Source organism: Montipora foliosa, chromosome 4 (genome assembly GCF_036669935.1).
Source record: "Montipora foliosa isolate CH-2021 chromosome 4, ASM3666993v2, whole genome shotgun sequence".
NCBI lineage: Eukaryota > Metazoa > Cnidaria > Anthozoa > Scleractinia > Acroporidae > Montipora > Montipora foliosa.
In genome coordinates this window covers 8,579,027-8,596,065 of record NC_090872.1, presented here as the reverse complement: position 1 = coordinate 8,596,065, position 17,039 = coordinate 8,579,027, and the positions used below count along the sequence as shown (strand labels likewise).

At 40.8% G+C, this 17,039-nt stretch overlaps 1 protein-coding gene across 9 annotated transcripts in view; it reads right to left on the bottom strand.

The window, feature by feature from the left end:
- Positions 1 to 316: 316 nt before the first annotated feature.
- LOC137999722 (thiol S-methyltransferase TMT1A-like) overlaps positions 317 to 17,039 on the bottom strand; it is a 37,692-nt gene continuing 20,969 nt past the window's right edge. For 4 of the 9 annotated variants that reach the window (XM_068845586.1, XM_068845585.1, XM_068845589.1 and 1 more), the window contains 3 exons: positions 10,069 to 10,678; positions 8,136 to 8,169; positions 317 to 3,024 (listed from right to left, as the gene is read on the bottom strand). In XM_068845586.1, coding sequence (XP_068701687.1) covers positions 2,813 to 3,024; positions 8,136 to 8,169; positions 10,069 to 10,678 — 856 coding nt within the window. In that variant the 3' untranslated portion in view covers positions 317 to 2,812. Of the gene's footprint in view, positions 3,025 to 8,135; positions 8,170 to 10,068; positions 10,679 to 11,085; positions 11,219 to 11,452; positions 11,538 to 14,656; positions 14,822 to 16,890 lie in introns of those variants that run through there. The other 5 variants (XM_068845591.1, XM_068845588.1, XM_068845587.1 and 2 more) reach the window with 5 other exon arrangements.

The window sequence follows — 17,039 nt, the reverse complement described above, 5'->3', positions numbered from 1 at the left end:
GCCCCAGACCCTCCATGCCCGCGAAACCTTTTCCCGTCCGAGGTCGTTCGGGAGTTCACGGTGATTGCTGACAGAAAATTGCAGTTACATATGATTCCTGGTGGTGTTTTCTTATTGAGACCCAAGATAATAAGGGCATAATGTCCGACTCTAACTCGGCATGCGGTGAATGCTGCAGCAAGGAAGTGTGAATCAAACTTCGTTGAATCACCCTCTGTCAGTAATGCTAATCTATTATTTTATTTGAGTTATCCAGTTCAGTTGTCTCCAACCTCCCCCGGAAGAAAGCACCAACCTCACAATCATGAACAACTGATGGTCGTTATATAAGATTTATTTTAACAATTTAAATGTACCAATGACAATTGTATGATCCGATATATCCTTACGGGGAACGTGAAAATAAAATACAGCATTTCGTTCGAGGAAGGCAATCTATATTAAAATTACATGTTTCTAAAGGAGTAGGTCTATATCTTCGTAGTCAGATTTGTTTTGAAAAAGTAATGAAATTATTTAGTACGGTCTCAAACAGTGCCAACCTTGTCATTAAGTTGAATAGTAGCATATGCTTATGATATACCAAACTTAAAATACTTTTTAATTTTTACCCCGTACTCATATATTTTCTTTTGCAACCTTGTAACACTCGGTAACTATTCTTATATAATGATTTTTTTAATACATCTTTACCTTCATAGTATATTAACTGAAAATGCTGTTGTCTCTTGCTTACCTTTTAGAGAAGATTTTTAAAAGTAAATTACACGAATGGACCTTAAACTAAGTTGTAAGAGGGCGAAAAGGCCTGGAAGCCGGAAAGAATCGTATCCAGTCCCTTTTCTATACATGCGCAGTGGTTGATGGGGAAGATTGAGTTCGTGATTCACTTTGCAACAATTTGCCAATCCTTTCCGCTGCTACTAGTCTGAGCAATTTTCTACTTTGTTAACCCCTTACATTCTGGCTAGAATGGTTCAATATGAGGTCCGTTTTAATCGCACCATCTAAAGTCAGGCGAAACAAAAGGTGTATGACATTCTACCTGCATAAGCTCCCAGCAAAGTTAAACGGCTTGAGAGTGACCAACCACCCCCACCTTCTCCGCAAATAAAACTTTTTTAATGGCCCACGAGTAAATACGGTTCACCCGTGACACTAAGTAAAAAAACGTTCTCCGTTTCGGAAATAGCCGGTAAAATAATGGAAAACTCGAGATGTCAAGCGTGGGTGGCAAACTCAGTCCTCGCGGATTCGTCTGTTACACGCACGCGATATCTTCCATACTCTGATCATTAACGGCGACCCGGTTAATTTCAACGTAATGCCAGTTTCTTAAGTTAGGAAGTATCTAATGAAAATTTCTTATTTCCATATACCTGCTACATGTATAATTTGTAAGGTGCATTTTCTTTATCGTTGTTGTTATATCACTTTGTTCCGAGAGAATTCATTAGGGACCTTGAGCAAGTAGTTCAACGAAGGGCAAAAAGAAAGCCACAAAACATTAGGTTTAACGACGAAAAACAAAGGCTTTGCACGCCCCGCACGAGCGGGGTACATTTCTTAGAAGTTCTCGTCCTCACAACGACTTGAAATAACCAAATTTGAGCTTATGTGGAGGATGCGAGCACTTGAGGATAAAATTTCGATTCTCTCTCCAAACCTTCACACCGTTCATGCCAATTTTATTCCTGGAATGTTGATGTTGCAATAACGGGAAATAATATTGTTTTTAGGAAACGTTCTCGTTGCCGCCGTCGTCTGGTTCACACGAGCGACGCGAGCGAAAGGGCAAGATAATACATGTGTGAACTACCATAACGCAAACGCAAGCATCGACGCAAGAAATGGAAAATTTTCCATTTGTTTGGCCTTGCGTTTGTATTTCTTACATGTGAACAGGTGTAACGCAACCGCAAACGCAAGGTGAAAAATACTCGTTCCATGCCTCTAGGGGTAACTTCGTCCGCCGTCTTGCGATACGCAATTGCGCGTGCGTATTTCAACGTGCTTGCGTTTGCGTTCGACGTGTGAACTTACTTGGGCTTGCGTTTGCGTCCTTCGTGTGAACCAGCCTTTAAGCTCCCCTGTGACCAAAAAGACGTCTTATCCACGAAAACATCTTCACAACAACACGCAGGAAAAGAAATAATTGATCAAGATTTAACTCAAATATTACTGATGCTGAAAACAAACAGCGAAGCGTCATTTCTAATGAGAGTTCCCAAAACTCGTATTCGCTTTTTGTAAAACATTACAGGTATATTCTGTCGCTATTTCAGTTTAAATGGAAAAAGCGATTTCGTCCAGTTCACTCCGAAAGGTTTTGTGCAAGGCTAAAGGCAACACTCTTCAAAATGACAGTCGCTCATTTGGCCTGGTCGCGCTTCTCAAACTGTGACGACACCCCACGGAAAAGTATATCACTAAACAAAAACTCCTCTCTTTCAGTTGAAATTCTGAATGTTAGGAATTCTGGAGGATGGTTTAGCGCGCACCTGTCACACGAAAAAACCCGAGATAGAGCGCGACAGAATTAAAAACATTTTGGACCAGCTTTAAGTTTTCTTTCAGAATTTAAGCCGTATATGGTCCAAAAATCTGCTACAGTTTATGTTAGCTATGGTCGTTGTTGTCATGGCTTTGCCATGTTGAAGAAGTGTTCACTGCGTTCACCGCGTCCAAACCCCCAGTGTTCGTCAAGATTTCATAGTCCCATATACTAGAAGACCGTCCCTTGCCGCCGACAAAGAGTGTCGTGGTCATTAAGGGAGAAAATAGTAACAATAAAATTGCTGAAATGCACATATTATTTGACAGCATATCCCACAATGTGAGGTCTCATCAGATAGCATATCACCCTGAGACCACTCATGAGGAACTTTTCGTAGTGCACTTGAGAAAAACCTGCATTGTCCAGAAAGGTCCAGGTCTGACAAGTACACGAGCAGCCATCCCCAAAGTATTTCCATAGATTCTCTAACTTGTGTTGAAATGTGTTCCTCCAGGTTCCTGATTCATCTGGGGAAAAGAAAAGAATTACAAAAATTGGTTTCAATAATGAAAGAGCAGCTTTGAAAAAAATAACATCCCCGGCCTATTTTCTCAACTAACTTTGAGTCAGTAATAAATGTTCAACCGAGCCGTTTGGTAAAGAAAACGTAAAACATGCAAAAAAATATTGAAAAACATCCGCCCATACAACACCTATCGGTGATCAACAGTTCTAGGCCGACTTGACCACTCAAATTGTAGAAAAACGAGTGATAGCTGCATGGTTACGAAAATATAGTAACCCAGCGTTGCGAGAAATTTTGATTTTGGTTATGACGACATCGTACCGCGGTCTCTCCGTATCGCGTTCAACCTTTCACGTAAGCGAGTACGCGAAATGTCGCACTGCTGGCACCCCTGTTTTTTGGTCGCGGGAGGTTGCATGGGCAGCGTACTGCATTGAAATTTTGAAGACAACCAAAAAGTAAGTGAAGTACGTTTTAATATGCCGTACAACGAGGAAAGAAAAGAAAACGAGAGAAAAATAAAACAGTCTGCTGGCAACGAGTAAGCGATGCTCAACGTAAAAGCACGAGAAAAGACGATATGTTAGCGACAAACAACGAGAAGTGACGAGCAGGCTGCAGCGGAAGATGGAGCAAGCACGAGCGAACGGGTCGAATAAATGGCGAAAAGAGCAATAAAGAGCACGGGGAAATAGACTGATTTATAATAATGCGTAGGCCGGACTGGTCGTATCACGGTAAGTAGACTAGTTATAAAATATCTGAAAAAATATAAGTAATAATCGAGGAACTCCGCTTTTAGGCTTGCCTAAATATGTATTTCCGAGTTGCTTCATGCCTCAGTTTCAAAGAGAGTCCAGGTGCACAACCATTCAAATGGAAATCAGTTGCGTATTCTTATGCAAATCAAACTCATTTCCCTTTCAATTCTTGGATTTCACATGACGTCACGGCCGCCTTGTTGGTGTCCCCAAACAATGAAATGGCGGCCATGTTGGTGTCGCGATCCAATCCTCCGGAAATTGAAAGCTATTATTATGCTAACGTCTTGAAAAACATGGCTGTTGATCACGTGAGTGAAACCAAGAATAGTTGAGCACCAAGACTCACTTCGAAACTTAGACAAACAGCAACTCAGAAATGGCCCAAATAATAATTGTACTTTATTTCTGTTACGTGTAACATTTACGGAAACTGCGCACAATCAGATTTCAGTGAAAGTAATCACTAAGAGAAACCGAGGGGTGTTGTCTTGAAAAATTCTGTTATTCTCAGTCTTGTAGTTAAAAAAGGTACAGTCTGCTTACGAGCCGAGTGTCCCATTAGGCCGGAGCTTATCCCGGTTTCTGTAGCATCAAGCGTCTAGGAGTATTTCTAGTTAGTTAGTCGACCTCAGTCGAGACACAGTCGACCACAGTCTACTCCCCCCTGGATGGGAAGCAAGTTCATCGCATGGTTACCTCCGGCATTAAATTCGCCGGTACCCATTTATACAACTGGGTGAAGACAGGCACCGTGAGAGTAAAGTGTCTTGCCCAAGAACACAACACAGTCAAGCGCACTTAACCGTGAGGCCACCGCGCCTCATGGTGGTCGTAAATTATTGAGCCGCGAAATTAAAACCTGGTCTTAGCGACGCAAGCATAAGGGTACGCGTTCGGATCATCAAAAACACTTCAATAGTAACGCCGAGCTAATACGTCTGTGAATGTTGCTCATTATGTTGAGATTATGTTTGTGTTGCTAGTGAAAACTAACCTTTCGCGAAACCGTAATTAAAATTGCTCAGATTACCATCATAGCGTTTTAATATCACTTAACAGACAACAAAGTCGGATATTTGCACCACTGAGAGGTTAGACTTTTCCGGAGCTTTCTTTCAGCGTGCTATATTGGCACTGAGGCGGCTTTGGCCAGACGAAAATCATTTGAACTTGGTCAAGCTTACAGATCATTCAGCTTCTGAACGTCATGTTAAGAGTAATCAAAGTTAAGAAGCTATATACCGGTGAAGTGCTCCACCAATTGAGTTCGTCCTAATGCTCGCATAAGCTGTGGATATACTCTTATGTGTCGTTCAAATGTGTCTTTCATATATAGTTTCTCACAAGTAAACTTTATAATCACTCATTTGCTCATGCAGATCAAGCTAAACAATCAGCAACTTTCCAAATAAAGGCCCAGCGAAGTACTCAAGTCGATCACACAGAGGTCAATGATATGGAACTAGTACAAAAATATTTCACAAACGCGAGACCACTTCAAAGCTTGTGCAAAATCGTTTCACAAGCTTTTGTTTGATAATGTTTTGACTCTTTTCGCGGAAGATTTTCGAAAAGCGCGTCTTGACGTTTCTCGCGCTAGATATCCAGGATATCCAGTCCGTCCATTGGAGCGAGAACCACCTCGAAGCAGATTTACATGTAGGGTTGCTTAGCAACTTATTTGGAACAACGCCGGTCCAAAGGTTACAAAAAGCGCAAAAAGATTATCTATATATTTCGAAACCATCTTTCTTAGACTTATTTTAAGTCCAAAAAATCTTGTTATTCATGAATTTGACCCACTTAGAAAGGATCAATTCACATCCAAGCTTGACGACTGTAATGTGTCAAGTGCTGAGACAGTTAAGACTTTCCAAGACTAAACGTTTTAAGTCCTTGAGGCGTCTAACGATTTGACCTTGCTTGGTCGTTTCTTAATACATGCACGTAAAGCCTTTTAATATATCAAAGTAGGGCTGAAAATACCTAAAAATCGGATTGTGATTTTTCATTGCATACTGGAAACGTTTTTTTCTTTACACCGCTTAAACAAGCGAAAAAGTGGGAACATGCAGAACTGTCTTCACTTTGGCATCCCCAATCACATTTTCGACACATTTGTTAATCGCTTAATCTGCGTAGTTTCATATTCACAAAAAGGGGGAAGCTTAAGATTTAAGGGTATAATCCTTGGGACAAGTAGTTCATAAACCTTCCGACGTGGCGGAATCTCTTCACTTATGTTATTGTCCAAAGTCTTTTCTGTCTGATCTCTGAAGGAAGTCCAAAACTATCCAGTGCTTTTTCATCTCACAAATAGCATTTTATCAATATTTTTCATTCTGCAAAAGCACAAAGCCGTCCGTCTTCGCAATATTTAACACATAATCGACATCAAAATAATTAAAAGATATTATGAGATGCCGGCACTTTTACCTGAAATTACTATAATATCAAAACTACAAGTTTTGTTTTGCACAGTTGGGCAGAAACAAGAAATGAAAAAAAGCCATTTACTAATTCCGACACTCAGTTGCCTATTCCGCAGCAATCGAATGAGAATCGGGGGCGAAACGACCGGATGTCAGAATTACCCAAAATGATCTCCACAATGCTTTAAAAGCTCGTTTTGGGAGTTTGCAGCTGCACCGGTGGCTTAGTTAGTTGAACACCGGGCTGTCACGCGGGAGGTCGTGAGTTCAACTCCGGCCGGACCAACACTCAGGGTCTTTAAATAACTGAGGAGAAAGTGCTGCCTTTGTAACTACATCTGCAAATGGTTAGACTTTCAAGTCTTCTCGGATAAGGACGATAAGCCGGAAGTCCCGTCTCACAGCCCTTGTTCATTAACTCTGTGGGACGTTTAAGATGCCACACACTATTCGAAAAGAGTAGGGGACAGTGTTCCCGGTGTTGTGGTCCGACCTTTCCAGCATGTGGTCGGCTTGGCAGGATTAGCTTGAAGGGCTTTTCTGTGTGAATGAGACCACAACTGTGTATAACAGCCAGAAGTCAGGCTACTTAGCCAAGTGCTGGAAACCAGTCTAAGTTCTAAGCCCATACAAAATATTTTTCTGTTTCTGTTAGGGGAACCTCTCGACTGTAGAAATTCCAAGGTGGCTTTTTTGTCTCGTCTGAAAGTTCTAGAAATGGTGATGGGTAGGATCAAAAACTGCATTACACAGTCGCCTCCTTTTCGCCCAGAAAATTTTATGGGACGTTATTTCCAATACCACAGTTGAGTCTTTACTAAGGTCAGTAACATTCTAGCGTTCTTCAATGCGGTGCACTCTTCAGACTCAGCACTACTTTTCCGAAATATCAAGAAAATCTGTTCAGAAAAAAGTCCAAAATCTTAGTGTTCCTCGAAAGTCTGAGTTCGAAAATTAGAAAATTTGAGCCCACGTTTCTTCCTATCAGGTTAGGTGCCCCTTTAAGAGAAATGAGCACCGTTAACAAGCAAGCCAGCAGAATAAGCAGAGCTGGAAAGCTTTCATTTTTAGCAGAGGATTAAAACTCAGGATTTCGGACGGCTTAAGAAACCTGAATACAACTTTGCCGTATTGTAATCATTTCATGATGATTCCAAGTCAGACTTCAGGATGTAATTTTGCTGATGAAAAAAAACCTTATATGATCAGACGGGTGTGTCAAGAGCTCTAAAGTTATCCGGCTCTCGAAGCGCCTCAGCTTCGGCTATCTGGTGACCTTGACTAAAAATGAACAAGATCCGCTCTGCTCTACATTGGACGTGAATGAATTAAAAACGGCTAAATTAAGAAAAATATCGGTGGGAAACTTTCTTTAAGGGGGCGTTCGATTAGCCTTATTCACCCCTGGGATAATCTTGCTGTTATCGGGATAAAAGGGAAGTTGTCACCATCGTTTCCAGACAAAATCTTAAAGATGTTTCTTCCTTTTCAAGTAAGAATCTGGAGATTATACAGTTGATCCTCATTCCAGAATATGTTATCTTCGGTGGAATTCAGAGTCTATTTTGACTTTCTCCAAACTTGGAGAAATGACAGAGGGAGGAGTGGGTACGTGTCTGCCTCATTTTGACACCAGCTTCAGAGATGCCGGAAGTTCCGAAGTGAGACCACTGACAGGTCACCCCCCTCCTCAGGAGCTTGATGAGCTCCTGTCTTCCTTCATGACTGGGTTCTCGAATCAAGCTTTCCTTATAAACCGAGCATTGCAATGATAGAGTTTCAGCTTTTTAAAAGGCGATATTAAATCAACACTGAAAGTACATTAATTTGACGTTTTCCATATTAAGAAAACAGGTTGCTTTGCTGCCAAAATGCAAGGGAAAAAACACAATAGCTCAGTATAAACTCTCTCCCACCTGCTACGTGCTCCAAGAAATAGAAATGACCACCCTAAGGAAAAAAGAAAAAAAAAGAAGTTCGCTTTTTAGTTGATAGCCAGCAGAATTAAAGCATCGTCTTAGAGAATTCGAAACTTTTACAGTGCAACGCGCCTTACCTTGGCCACGGGCACCCAACAACCTTTCACATTTGACAATTACGTGTAAATACGTCAACTCAACTACCCATGCAACGGTGTTCAACTTACGGAGGCCGCGTGACTGTCAATCAAATTCACACACCCTGATTGGCAGACAATTTGTTAAAAAAATTGTTAGGTGGCCACGCTAAAGCGCGTCGCACTGTAATATCGTGCTGTGTTTGATCAATCAGACAGACTTTTGTTTATAAAAAGAAAGCAAAGACAAACGGAAATGATATTGCAGCGTAAACCTGTGTGTGCCAGAAGACTGTCATAATAAAGCCATTCATAGTTCTAAAAGAGGAAAATTTCTAAATAGTTTTCGAAGAATACAAACAATACAAACAAACAAACACTCCGGTTTTTTTGGACGAGATCTTTTGCTCCCTTTTTCAAAGAAACTTTTTTCCGGTTTCAAGTTGTTTTTGACGCCTTAAGATTCCTGTTTACCAGCATATTCAATACTAGCTCTGCAATGGCCGGATAAAATTTTCATCGACAAACTCACAGAAGAATATATCAGACAAGCCGGTTTTGGCCGGAACGCTAAGCGACGGATGTATAGAATAATATAATTCACTCAAGTTGATCGTAGCAAGCGTTTCCGAGGGGGAACATGCACGATTTCCGACGCTCTGGCAGAGCGAACAATGGCCAAATCATCGAGAGTATTGCATGTTTCCCCCAGGAAAACGCTTGTTATTGTAAATAGACTAATCATCGGCTGAAACCAGTTTAGTTCATAAAAAATGCAGCACAATATAGGTTGTTTACTTTAAAGGAAAAATAACATTACCACACCCATCGACAATTATCGCTTTACGGAACTCGCGCTTTTAGTATAACAATACTGACTGAATAGTTGTCCGCACGCAACCGAAATATTCCTATGTGATAAACCATAGAAATGCGACAGATAACCACCATATCTTGAAATCATACTGTTTTTGGGTCCAACTGAATGATGTTCCAAGTCACAAACAGCGTTCTCCATGTTGTTTTTGATCCTGACTTGCCAACACGAATGTTTGAAAACTCTGTCAATAAGTTCTACCATACCTGAAGCATTGTGTTTTGTCCTTCTCATGATTTCTCCCGGAGGGGGGGGGGGGGTGGGATACTCTCTCATATCGGCTATATTGGTATATGCGGCCCCAAAAGGGTATGTTTTTTGCCGTTTTGGTCAGAAATATGGTAACGACTTTGACCATTTTGGTCTGAAATAGGGTATGCTTTGTTCACTCAAGTCTTGAATTGGAATTTTTTTTAGAAGCAGCTTCTTCTTCATCATATCAACAAAGCAATTCTCAAATTATTAAGCCAACCGTGTAACAGCTGAAATAGGTCTAAAAATAGGTCTGAAATAGGGTATCAAATTTTTGGTCAGGTCTGAAATAGGGTAGGGAAAATTGCAGATTTTGGTCTGAAATAGGGGACCCAATTTTTCTGGGAGTACCTCCCACTAACCCGGGCAATTTCTCTCCAATACCGTTTTTTTTTTTAATTTGCACAAATTTAATTTTTAGGTCATATGCATGGTAATTTCTTTTGGATTCTCATTGAATTGTTTCTTCTGAATAAATTAAAATACCTAGCTGGCAAGGAACGCTTCTGAGAAACGTCCTAAATTGAACGGAAAAATTAATGACAAGAAAGTTCGAATTCCTTATTGGAAGCCAACAATACAAATCAACAACTCGGAAATTATGACATTTTCACGTGTCTTAGGTCACGCAAAGAAAGCATTTTAAGGTTGATTCACGACTCACCGGTTTGATAACTCTTGTAATTTCGGCCAAAGTGGCTCTTAAATCTTCAACCGAGCACAGTGTCAAGGTACAGACAACGGCTTCTACGGAGTCATCGGGGATCACATGCATGTTTTCTGCAGGGCCGCAAACAAATTTATTGAGGTGAACATGTGAAAACTTTTTCACGTTTTCCTCAAGGTAGGGCTCCATATGTGCATTAGGATCAAGCGCAATCAGAAAACTGCCTTCTGGTAAAAATTCAAAGTTCGCTCCAGTTCCTGCTCCAATCTCTAAAATAAGCTTCTCTCCTTTGACGGTTTGCAAGTTCTTCTTCATAAGAGCAAATAACTCCTCTTTGCGTTTTCGAAGAGCTTTGTTATAAAGATGGCTGAAAATATTCATGTGCAGCGCGAAAGCTCTCTTGTAGGCCACCGAAGCTATCACAGTGTTTCGGATGTTTTCACTCATTATGGCAGCGATAACACACATGACCAACACAACTGCACATATTCCTAGGATCAAACCGTACGCCATCTCTTGCAACTGCATGGAAGGGTCTTGTCGCTCGGCTTTGATGTCGTGTAGACTTCGTTCAGATGAAAAATTATCAGTTCTAACCCCTTGAATGCTGCAAAAACAAAGGAAGAAATGGAAGAAACGCAGCTTGTCAGTTCCACTTCAGAGAGTCAATCTCGCCTCACCACACTTAAGGTGATGAGATCAACTGTCAGTGCCGGAACTTCCGCCGGAGGGCCAAAGATAATAAATCAAAATTAATCTTCAAGAAAATCACCTAACGAAAGAGCCCTGTGTGGATATAACGTTGTTCAAAAATAGAAATGTACTATTGTTATGCAACGAAGCATAATTTGGATTTTGTCTCCTAAGGTTTGTGAATTAGTCACACAATTTGCATAGCCCACAAGGAATTGCTTGCAAGAGTCAGATGCATTCGCGAGTGAAACCACATCAGGTGATGAACTTGAATCCGGTTTATGTTACTGATATCGAGATAAAGCGGTCCACGTTTTTTACCTTCCACATTCCTGCAGCTCTCATATTAAATGGAAACATGTGTCTTAAGCAACCCAATCGCGGCAAAACCACGGCAAAAATCTCTCCGCATTTTTTAACGTTAGGTCAGACGTGAAATTTATGCACTGACTCGTAGGATAATTTTTATTGTAGCCTGCAATCGGGGTATCACGTGCCAATAGGGACTACGTCATCACCTCAAAGTACCGTTAGTCTTCAGCGATTATACCATGTCGTTCATGGCGTGCAATGATTATGTGGGAGAAGTACGTGTATCTTAAAAATAAATTGGGTACGAGCGGTTTCAGAGTAAAAATAGAGAATAAAATGTTCACATTTGTGTGCCCACGTTGTCTGTCGTTGATACCTCAAATTTGGCGATTTCACATCGTTCCGCGACAATATGTGCTAAAATGCATGCCACACGTGCAGCACGATTCCTCTTTGAGGCCCTGTTTACAACAATAATAAAAGCAAGGTGACACACGCTAACCAACACATCACGCATGCGCACAATCATTTCACCCGGTCAATTAGCAGCCATGGACAGGTAGAATGACATTGGTTAAGGCCCTGTTCACAAGCAGGTAGGGTAAACCCTAGCCTACCCCTACTGCTAGGGTTACCCTAGCAGGAGGGTCAAAGATAGCCCGGGTTTACAAGCAAAATTTCACAGGTAGGGTTACCCTACCACCCGGGACAACTTTACGTGCTTGGTAACCGCCAGCATTGCAAACACAATGGAATTCGCTAAAAAGTTGTCCCGCGTAGGCGAGTTGTCCCTAGCAGAGCGTTTACAAGGCAGCTAAGATTACCCTAGCGCCAGACGGTAACCCTAGCTGCCTTGTAAACAGATCGTTGAAAAAGAGAAGAAATGTGTGAGTGCTAGGGGGTACCCCTAGCACTAGGGTTATCCTACCTTACTGCCGTCTTTACGGCGCCCACAAAAGAGGAACATTGTTGCGGAAACAAATATTTTCCCGTTTGTTTGCGGCCCAAGGAAACATTTGTTGCGGGAGGAAAAATGTTTCTGAATTTGTTCAAAAACATTTTGCTTTCTCAGCAAATGTTTCCTCGTTTACGCGCCGAGAAAACTTCGTTTGCGGGCGCCTTTGCTCTATCTCATTTATATGGCGGCTTCGCTGCAAAAAAGGGACTTTTTTACGACGCGATCGTCGTCAACGAGAACGCCATAAGACAACAATGTTATTGGTTAAAAAAGGCAAAATAATCGTGTTGCACGTGCGGCACGCATTCCGAACGTATTTCTTTTCTTCTGCGAATTAACTCATTTGCATTTATAACATTTATAACATTTCGCGGGAAATTTTTTTGGCAAGCTACTTACTGGAAATATTATTTCTGGCCACGTGTTTCATCTTATTTGTCCAAATTAAATGTCAGTTGGAATTTTTTTATTAAACAACGACGTGCAATCACCAAATTTGAGGTTTTGAGGACAACGCGAGTGTACAAATGTGAATCGTTCAGTTTGAGGGCGCTTTTCGTTTGTCAGAACTGGCCGGCCACACCCATCAATTTGCAAAGAAAATGCAACAATTTGAAGGAACACTTGCATGATAATCCATCGCATTCTTCCGGAGGAGAGTATATCATCCTCGAAGAGTGTTAATTTGAAGGCGTTGTAGAGTTAGTCCTTCAAAATACCTGGTCTGGCCGATCAGTTCAATCAAATGGAAAGCGCCATCAGTCTGAAACCGCTCGTACCAATTTATTGTATGGCGCTAAACGAGATGAACTAATCGCGAAAAACGTATGATGGCGCAAAGTTATATTTTGAGGTGATGTATTAATTAATCGACCGAGCCGTCGTCGATCTTAAACGGGGAAGGAGTTTTAGAAAATACAACGGCAACGTTAGACTTTCTCAAAGCCCGTCTCGCGGGACTTCGCCCCTCGCTTTCGCTCACTAGTGCTCGCTCTCTTTCGCAGCCGACCTGTGGCAAGTCTACAGCAACGTCAGATACAACGTCACTTCAAAATATACCTTAACACCATCCGCGTAAGTATTTCGCGATTATTTGATCTTGTTGACCTTGAACAACAGGCGCGATCTATCATAAACTGGATTTATAGGAACGGTTCTGAAGTGAAGGATTTCCTGTTGTATGGTCACATTGTCGTCAAAACCTGAAATTTGATGATTTCACGTTGTTGATTTGTGGACTAAGGCAAACAAATGCACTTAAACGCTTGCTTTGTGCTGTTATCGTGCACGTCTCATCAAACGAGTAAAAATTGTCGGTTTTCGCTGAGAGGGGAAAACAACTCCCAGAGAACAGCAGAGAACCAATAAGGTCAAGGAGTCATAAAGATGACTTTGCCAATCATGCTTTCTGAGGTCATCCCCCACCACGAGATCTCACTCGTACACTAAAGCGAAATTTCCTCGGCGCTCTATCTAGGAGTGCGAGGTTGTGCATCGTTGCATTTCTGGGTGGATGGGGAGTCGAGAGAAAACTTTTACGAGTCATGATGAGAACAAATAACTTATTTGCTTTACAAAAAGCATTTTGAAAAGTGAAAAGTAAATTTTACAAGTTGAAATTTGCCTTTTCTTTCAACAAGATCTTGCTTTTTTTACGTGAAGCTACTAGGAGTCAAGATCAGTTATAATAACCGTATGCGTTCTAAGGGTGATTATTTTTAAAATTCCCTAGCCGTCATTTCATCAAATCTCCTATAAAAATAACTGGTGGAAGATAAAATTTTCAGGTAAAAAGCTTCCTGTTAATTTTCTGAGAGGACTAAATTTAATGTGCTTTAAGTTTCACAGAATTTTCATACTCAAGTGAGCTATGATCCCGGGGGGGGGGGGGGGGTACTCCCTTATAAGGGCTTAATGGGGACGTGCGGCCTAAACAGGGTATCAAAAATCGGAATTCTGTCTTAAAATGGGTAGGAAAATCAGTGATATTTGTCTTAAACAGGGTCAGGGTACGAGGGGCCGCGCCGCACCTCCCCACCAAGGGATGTATCGAGTACCCCCCCCCCCCCCCCGGGGCTATGATCCTCGCAGTTATGAACGCAATTTTAGCAATTGCGTTTATAACTGCGAGGATCATAGCTCACTTGATCTCGTATCCGCATCGATCAATGAAAGCTGAATTATGCCTTTTTTGGAAGTGTTAGTGTTTTGCACACATTCAGATAAAGACTGAATAAATTTAGTGTTGAATTAGGTAAATTTATGATTCACACATAATCGAAGCCATTCTTATGAAATGCTCTTCCCTTTTAGGCGCCTTTTTAATAAACCAACGCTAAAAATTCCTAATCCTTTGATTAAGACATCTGCAACTGTTTTTTATATCTATGTCCTTCCTTTCTGCGTTTTTTAAATCCCGATGTATTTTGATTTGTAACTCGATCATTTTTGTTTCATGTCTTTTGTCACGAACCACTATCATCCCAGTATGTATCGAGAAACGTTTGTTGCGGAGTAGCAGTCACTTTTCGAGAAATGAATATATCTTTGCAAAAAAAGGGGGACTTTATCCTTGTCGAATTAAAATCGCTTATGATTGTTAACACGACGACACTAATTCACCTCTTACCTTTTGAGCCGGGGATCTTGGTGAACAAAGCGACATTCTTGCTCTACGGCGGTTCAAGCAATCATTCACTCATTGGTCATTATGGGGTGAATGAACTAGACATGTTTCTAAATCATTAATAAACCGAACATTTTCAAAATTTCCAGTCATGGAAAACTTTTAAGTATTTGGAATATGTGAACTGCGCCGTAAATGTTTCGTCTCAGTATTCACTATTTTAGGTAAAACCGGATACGCTTATAAATTTCGTTGAGCTCAATTATCAACGAGCCTCAAATAGAGCACTTTTTCTTAAACAAATCTAACTGATTGCGAGGTCCTTCAACCAGATGAATTCTAGGGGTTTGATTTGGAGCATATTTGCACCATCTCAGGGCGGCGAAATTGTGAAATTGTCCGGCTGTAAATATAATTTTTGACACACTTTTGTGTCATATGATTCATTTCATATACCATTTCATCATTGACACTTCTGTATGTAAGGTGTTGAGACTTCCCTGGTGAGAATATTGACACGCGAGCCCACCGACAGAGCGTTGACGCGCGCTTCAGTCAGTACAGTACACCGAAGTCTATTTAACAATTAGACCCGTACCCCGCGAAGCCTATGGCCTTAAATATGGTCGTAAGTTCATGATCGCGTAGCTTTTAAGAAACCAGTTTGATGGAAAAGCACACTGGCTCCATGATTTTGAAGGCAAAAGTTATTATATATTATAACGACCAGAAAGAAATTAAACAAAACAAACAAGAACTCTTTCCGCATTTAAAAACGTCAGTACTTATCCGAAGCGGTCGTAACAATTGCTCATTTTGCATCAGTAGAAACCGTCCGATATATACTGTGAAAATGTCAAGGCAAGGCTTGCGCTGTGCTTTAAGAAAATGACGCATGCGCACTTCTTATGTGTGACAACTTTCTCGTTTTCAGAGTCTTCGTTTCCTTTTGTCACTAGTGTGACAAGCATGCAATCAATGTGGTATGGTACGCTGAGAGGGACAAAGATAAGTTTCCTTCTTGTTTTGATCGCAAACCGTCTGCGTGCTGAGCTCATAATGAATCTCGAGGAAGTCACGCGTTCAAGTCTATGGCTAAATTGAATGTCAGTATATGTGTTTAATATATATTATCGTTAATTTAAGTTATACAGAATAAGTTTTTGGCTAAAACCTTTGCATGTATGTAGAGTAAATTTAATGCAAATTTTTCACTTATCGATATACTCAAGTCTATGCCCGCTTTTCAGTCCACCAGGACAAAGAAACGCTGGCGCTGTTACGATAAAAGAAAAATCACCACCAAATATGCCTAATAATCTCTCCGGTTACGAAATTGAATGATTGCCTGTAGTCGAACGAAAAATAATTAAGTGAAATAAGGTTTTTAAAATCCGCTTACAGTCCTAAATCCATGATTGACTGAAATGAAAGACCATTCATCAAAAATACACTAATACATGATAATTTCCAGAATCCCAGAGGCAATTCTGGAAGACACAACAAGCTCAATGAAAAATTAATTCTAGACTATCGGGAAATCTGCATTAAAAAGTGTCGAAGGATTTCGTTGTTTCGAAGTTCTGTCAAAAATTTTTACTGAAAGTGGGCTAACCACTTCGTTTCAGGAGGTTTGTTTAATTAATCGAGATTCCGGCATACAAAAAACGGTAACCCAATATTCACACCAAGAACATCAACGCTCTGGTTTGACTGTTGAAAGACGATTGACTTCTCGCAGCATCATCATCAGCTAATCGAGACAGTCATCACGTTTGTTTCACCCTGAGGTTATTTCCTCTTGCAAATGTGTGGGAATGTGAGAGGGAAGCCATCGAACATGTCGAGTCGGGAAATCTGGATGTTTTAATTGTTGAGTATAGGTTTGCCCTTTGTCGCTAAAACCTCGTTTTCATTTCTTGTCAGCACTGTAAGCACTTTGAATTAACCTCTAAAGAATTTGGCAGTACTGAATACCGGCTTTTAACAGCCTGTTTTCAGTTGTCATTTGTTCATATGATCGATTCTTGATTTATGCCATCAATGATGGTGCTTGACGTCCTCTGATGTTTTCAATTCTCCTTGAGATCTTCCTCTCAGAGAAAATTTCAACTGCAAACGTTATTACCCTCTGACAATATGTGCAAAAGAATCCAAGAGATATGTTAGAGGTGCTGTTCGAGAAAAGAAATATTATAGTAATATTTTGTGATACTTTTACGTGACATACCTGAATGAATTGGAAACAGATCCTCAGAAGAATGAAGAAAGCTTGCTCTAACAAGTCAAGCTGGTGCGTCAACTAAGCTATCTTTTGTTTGCTTCTAGTATTTGTACCAAAGCACTGATCGTGATTGGAAACTTGATATCGATTACCGC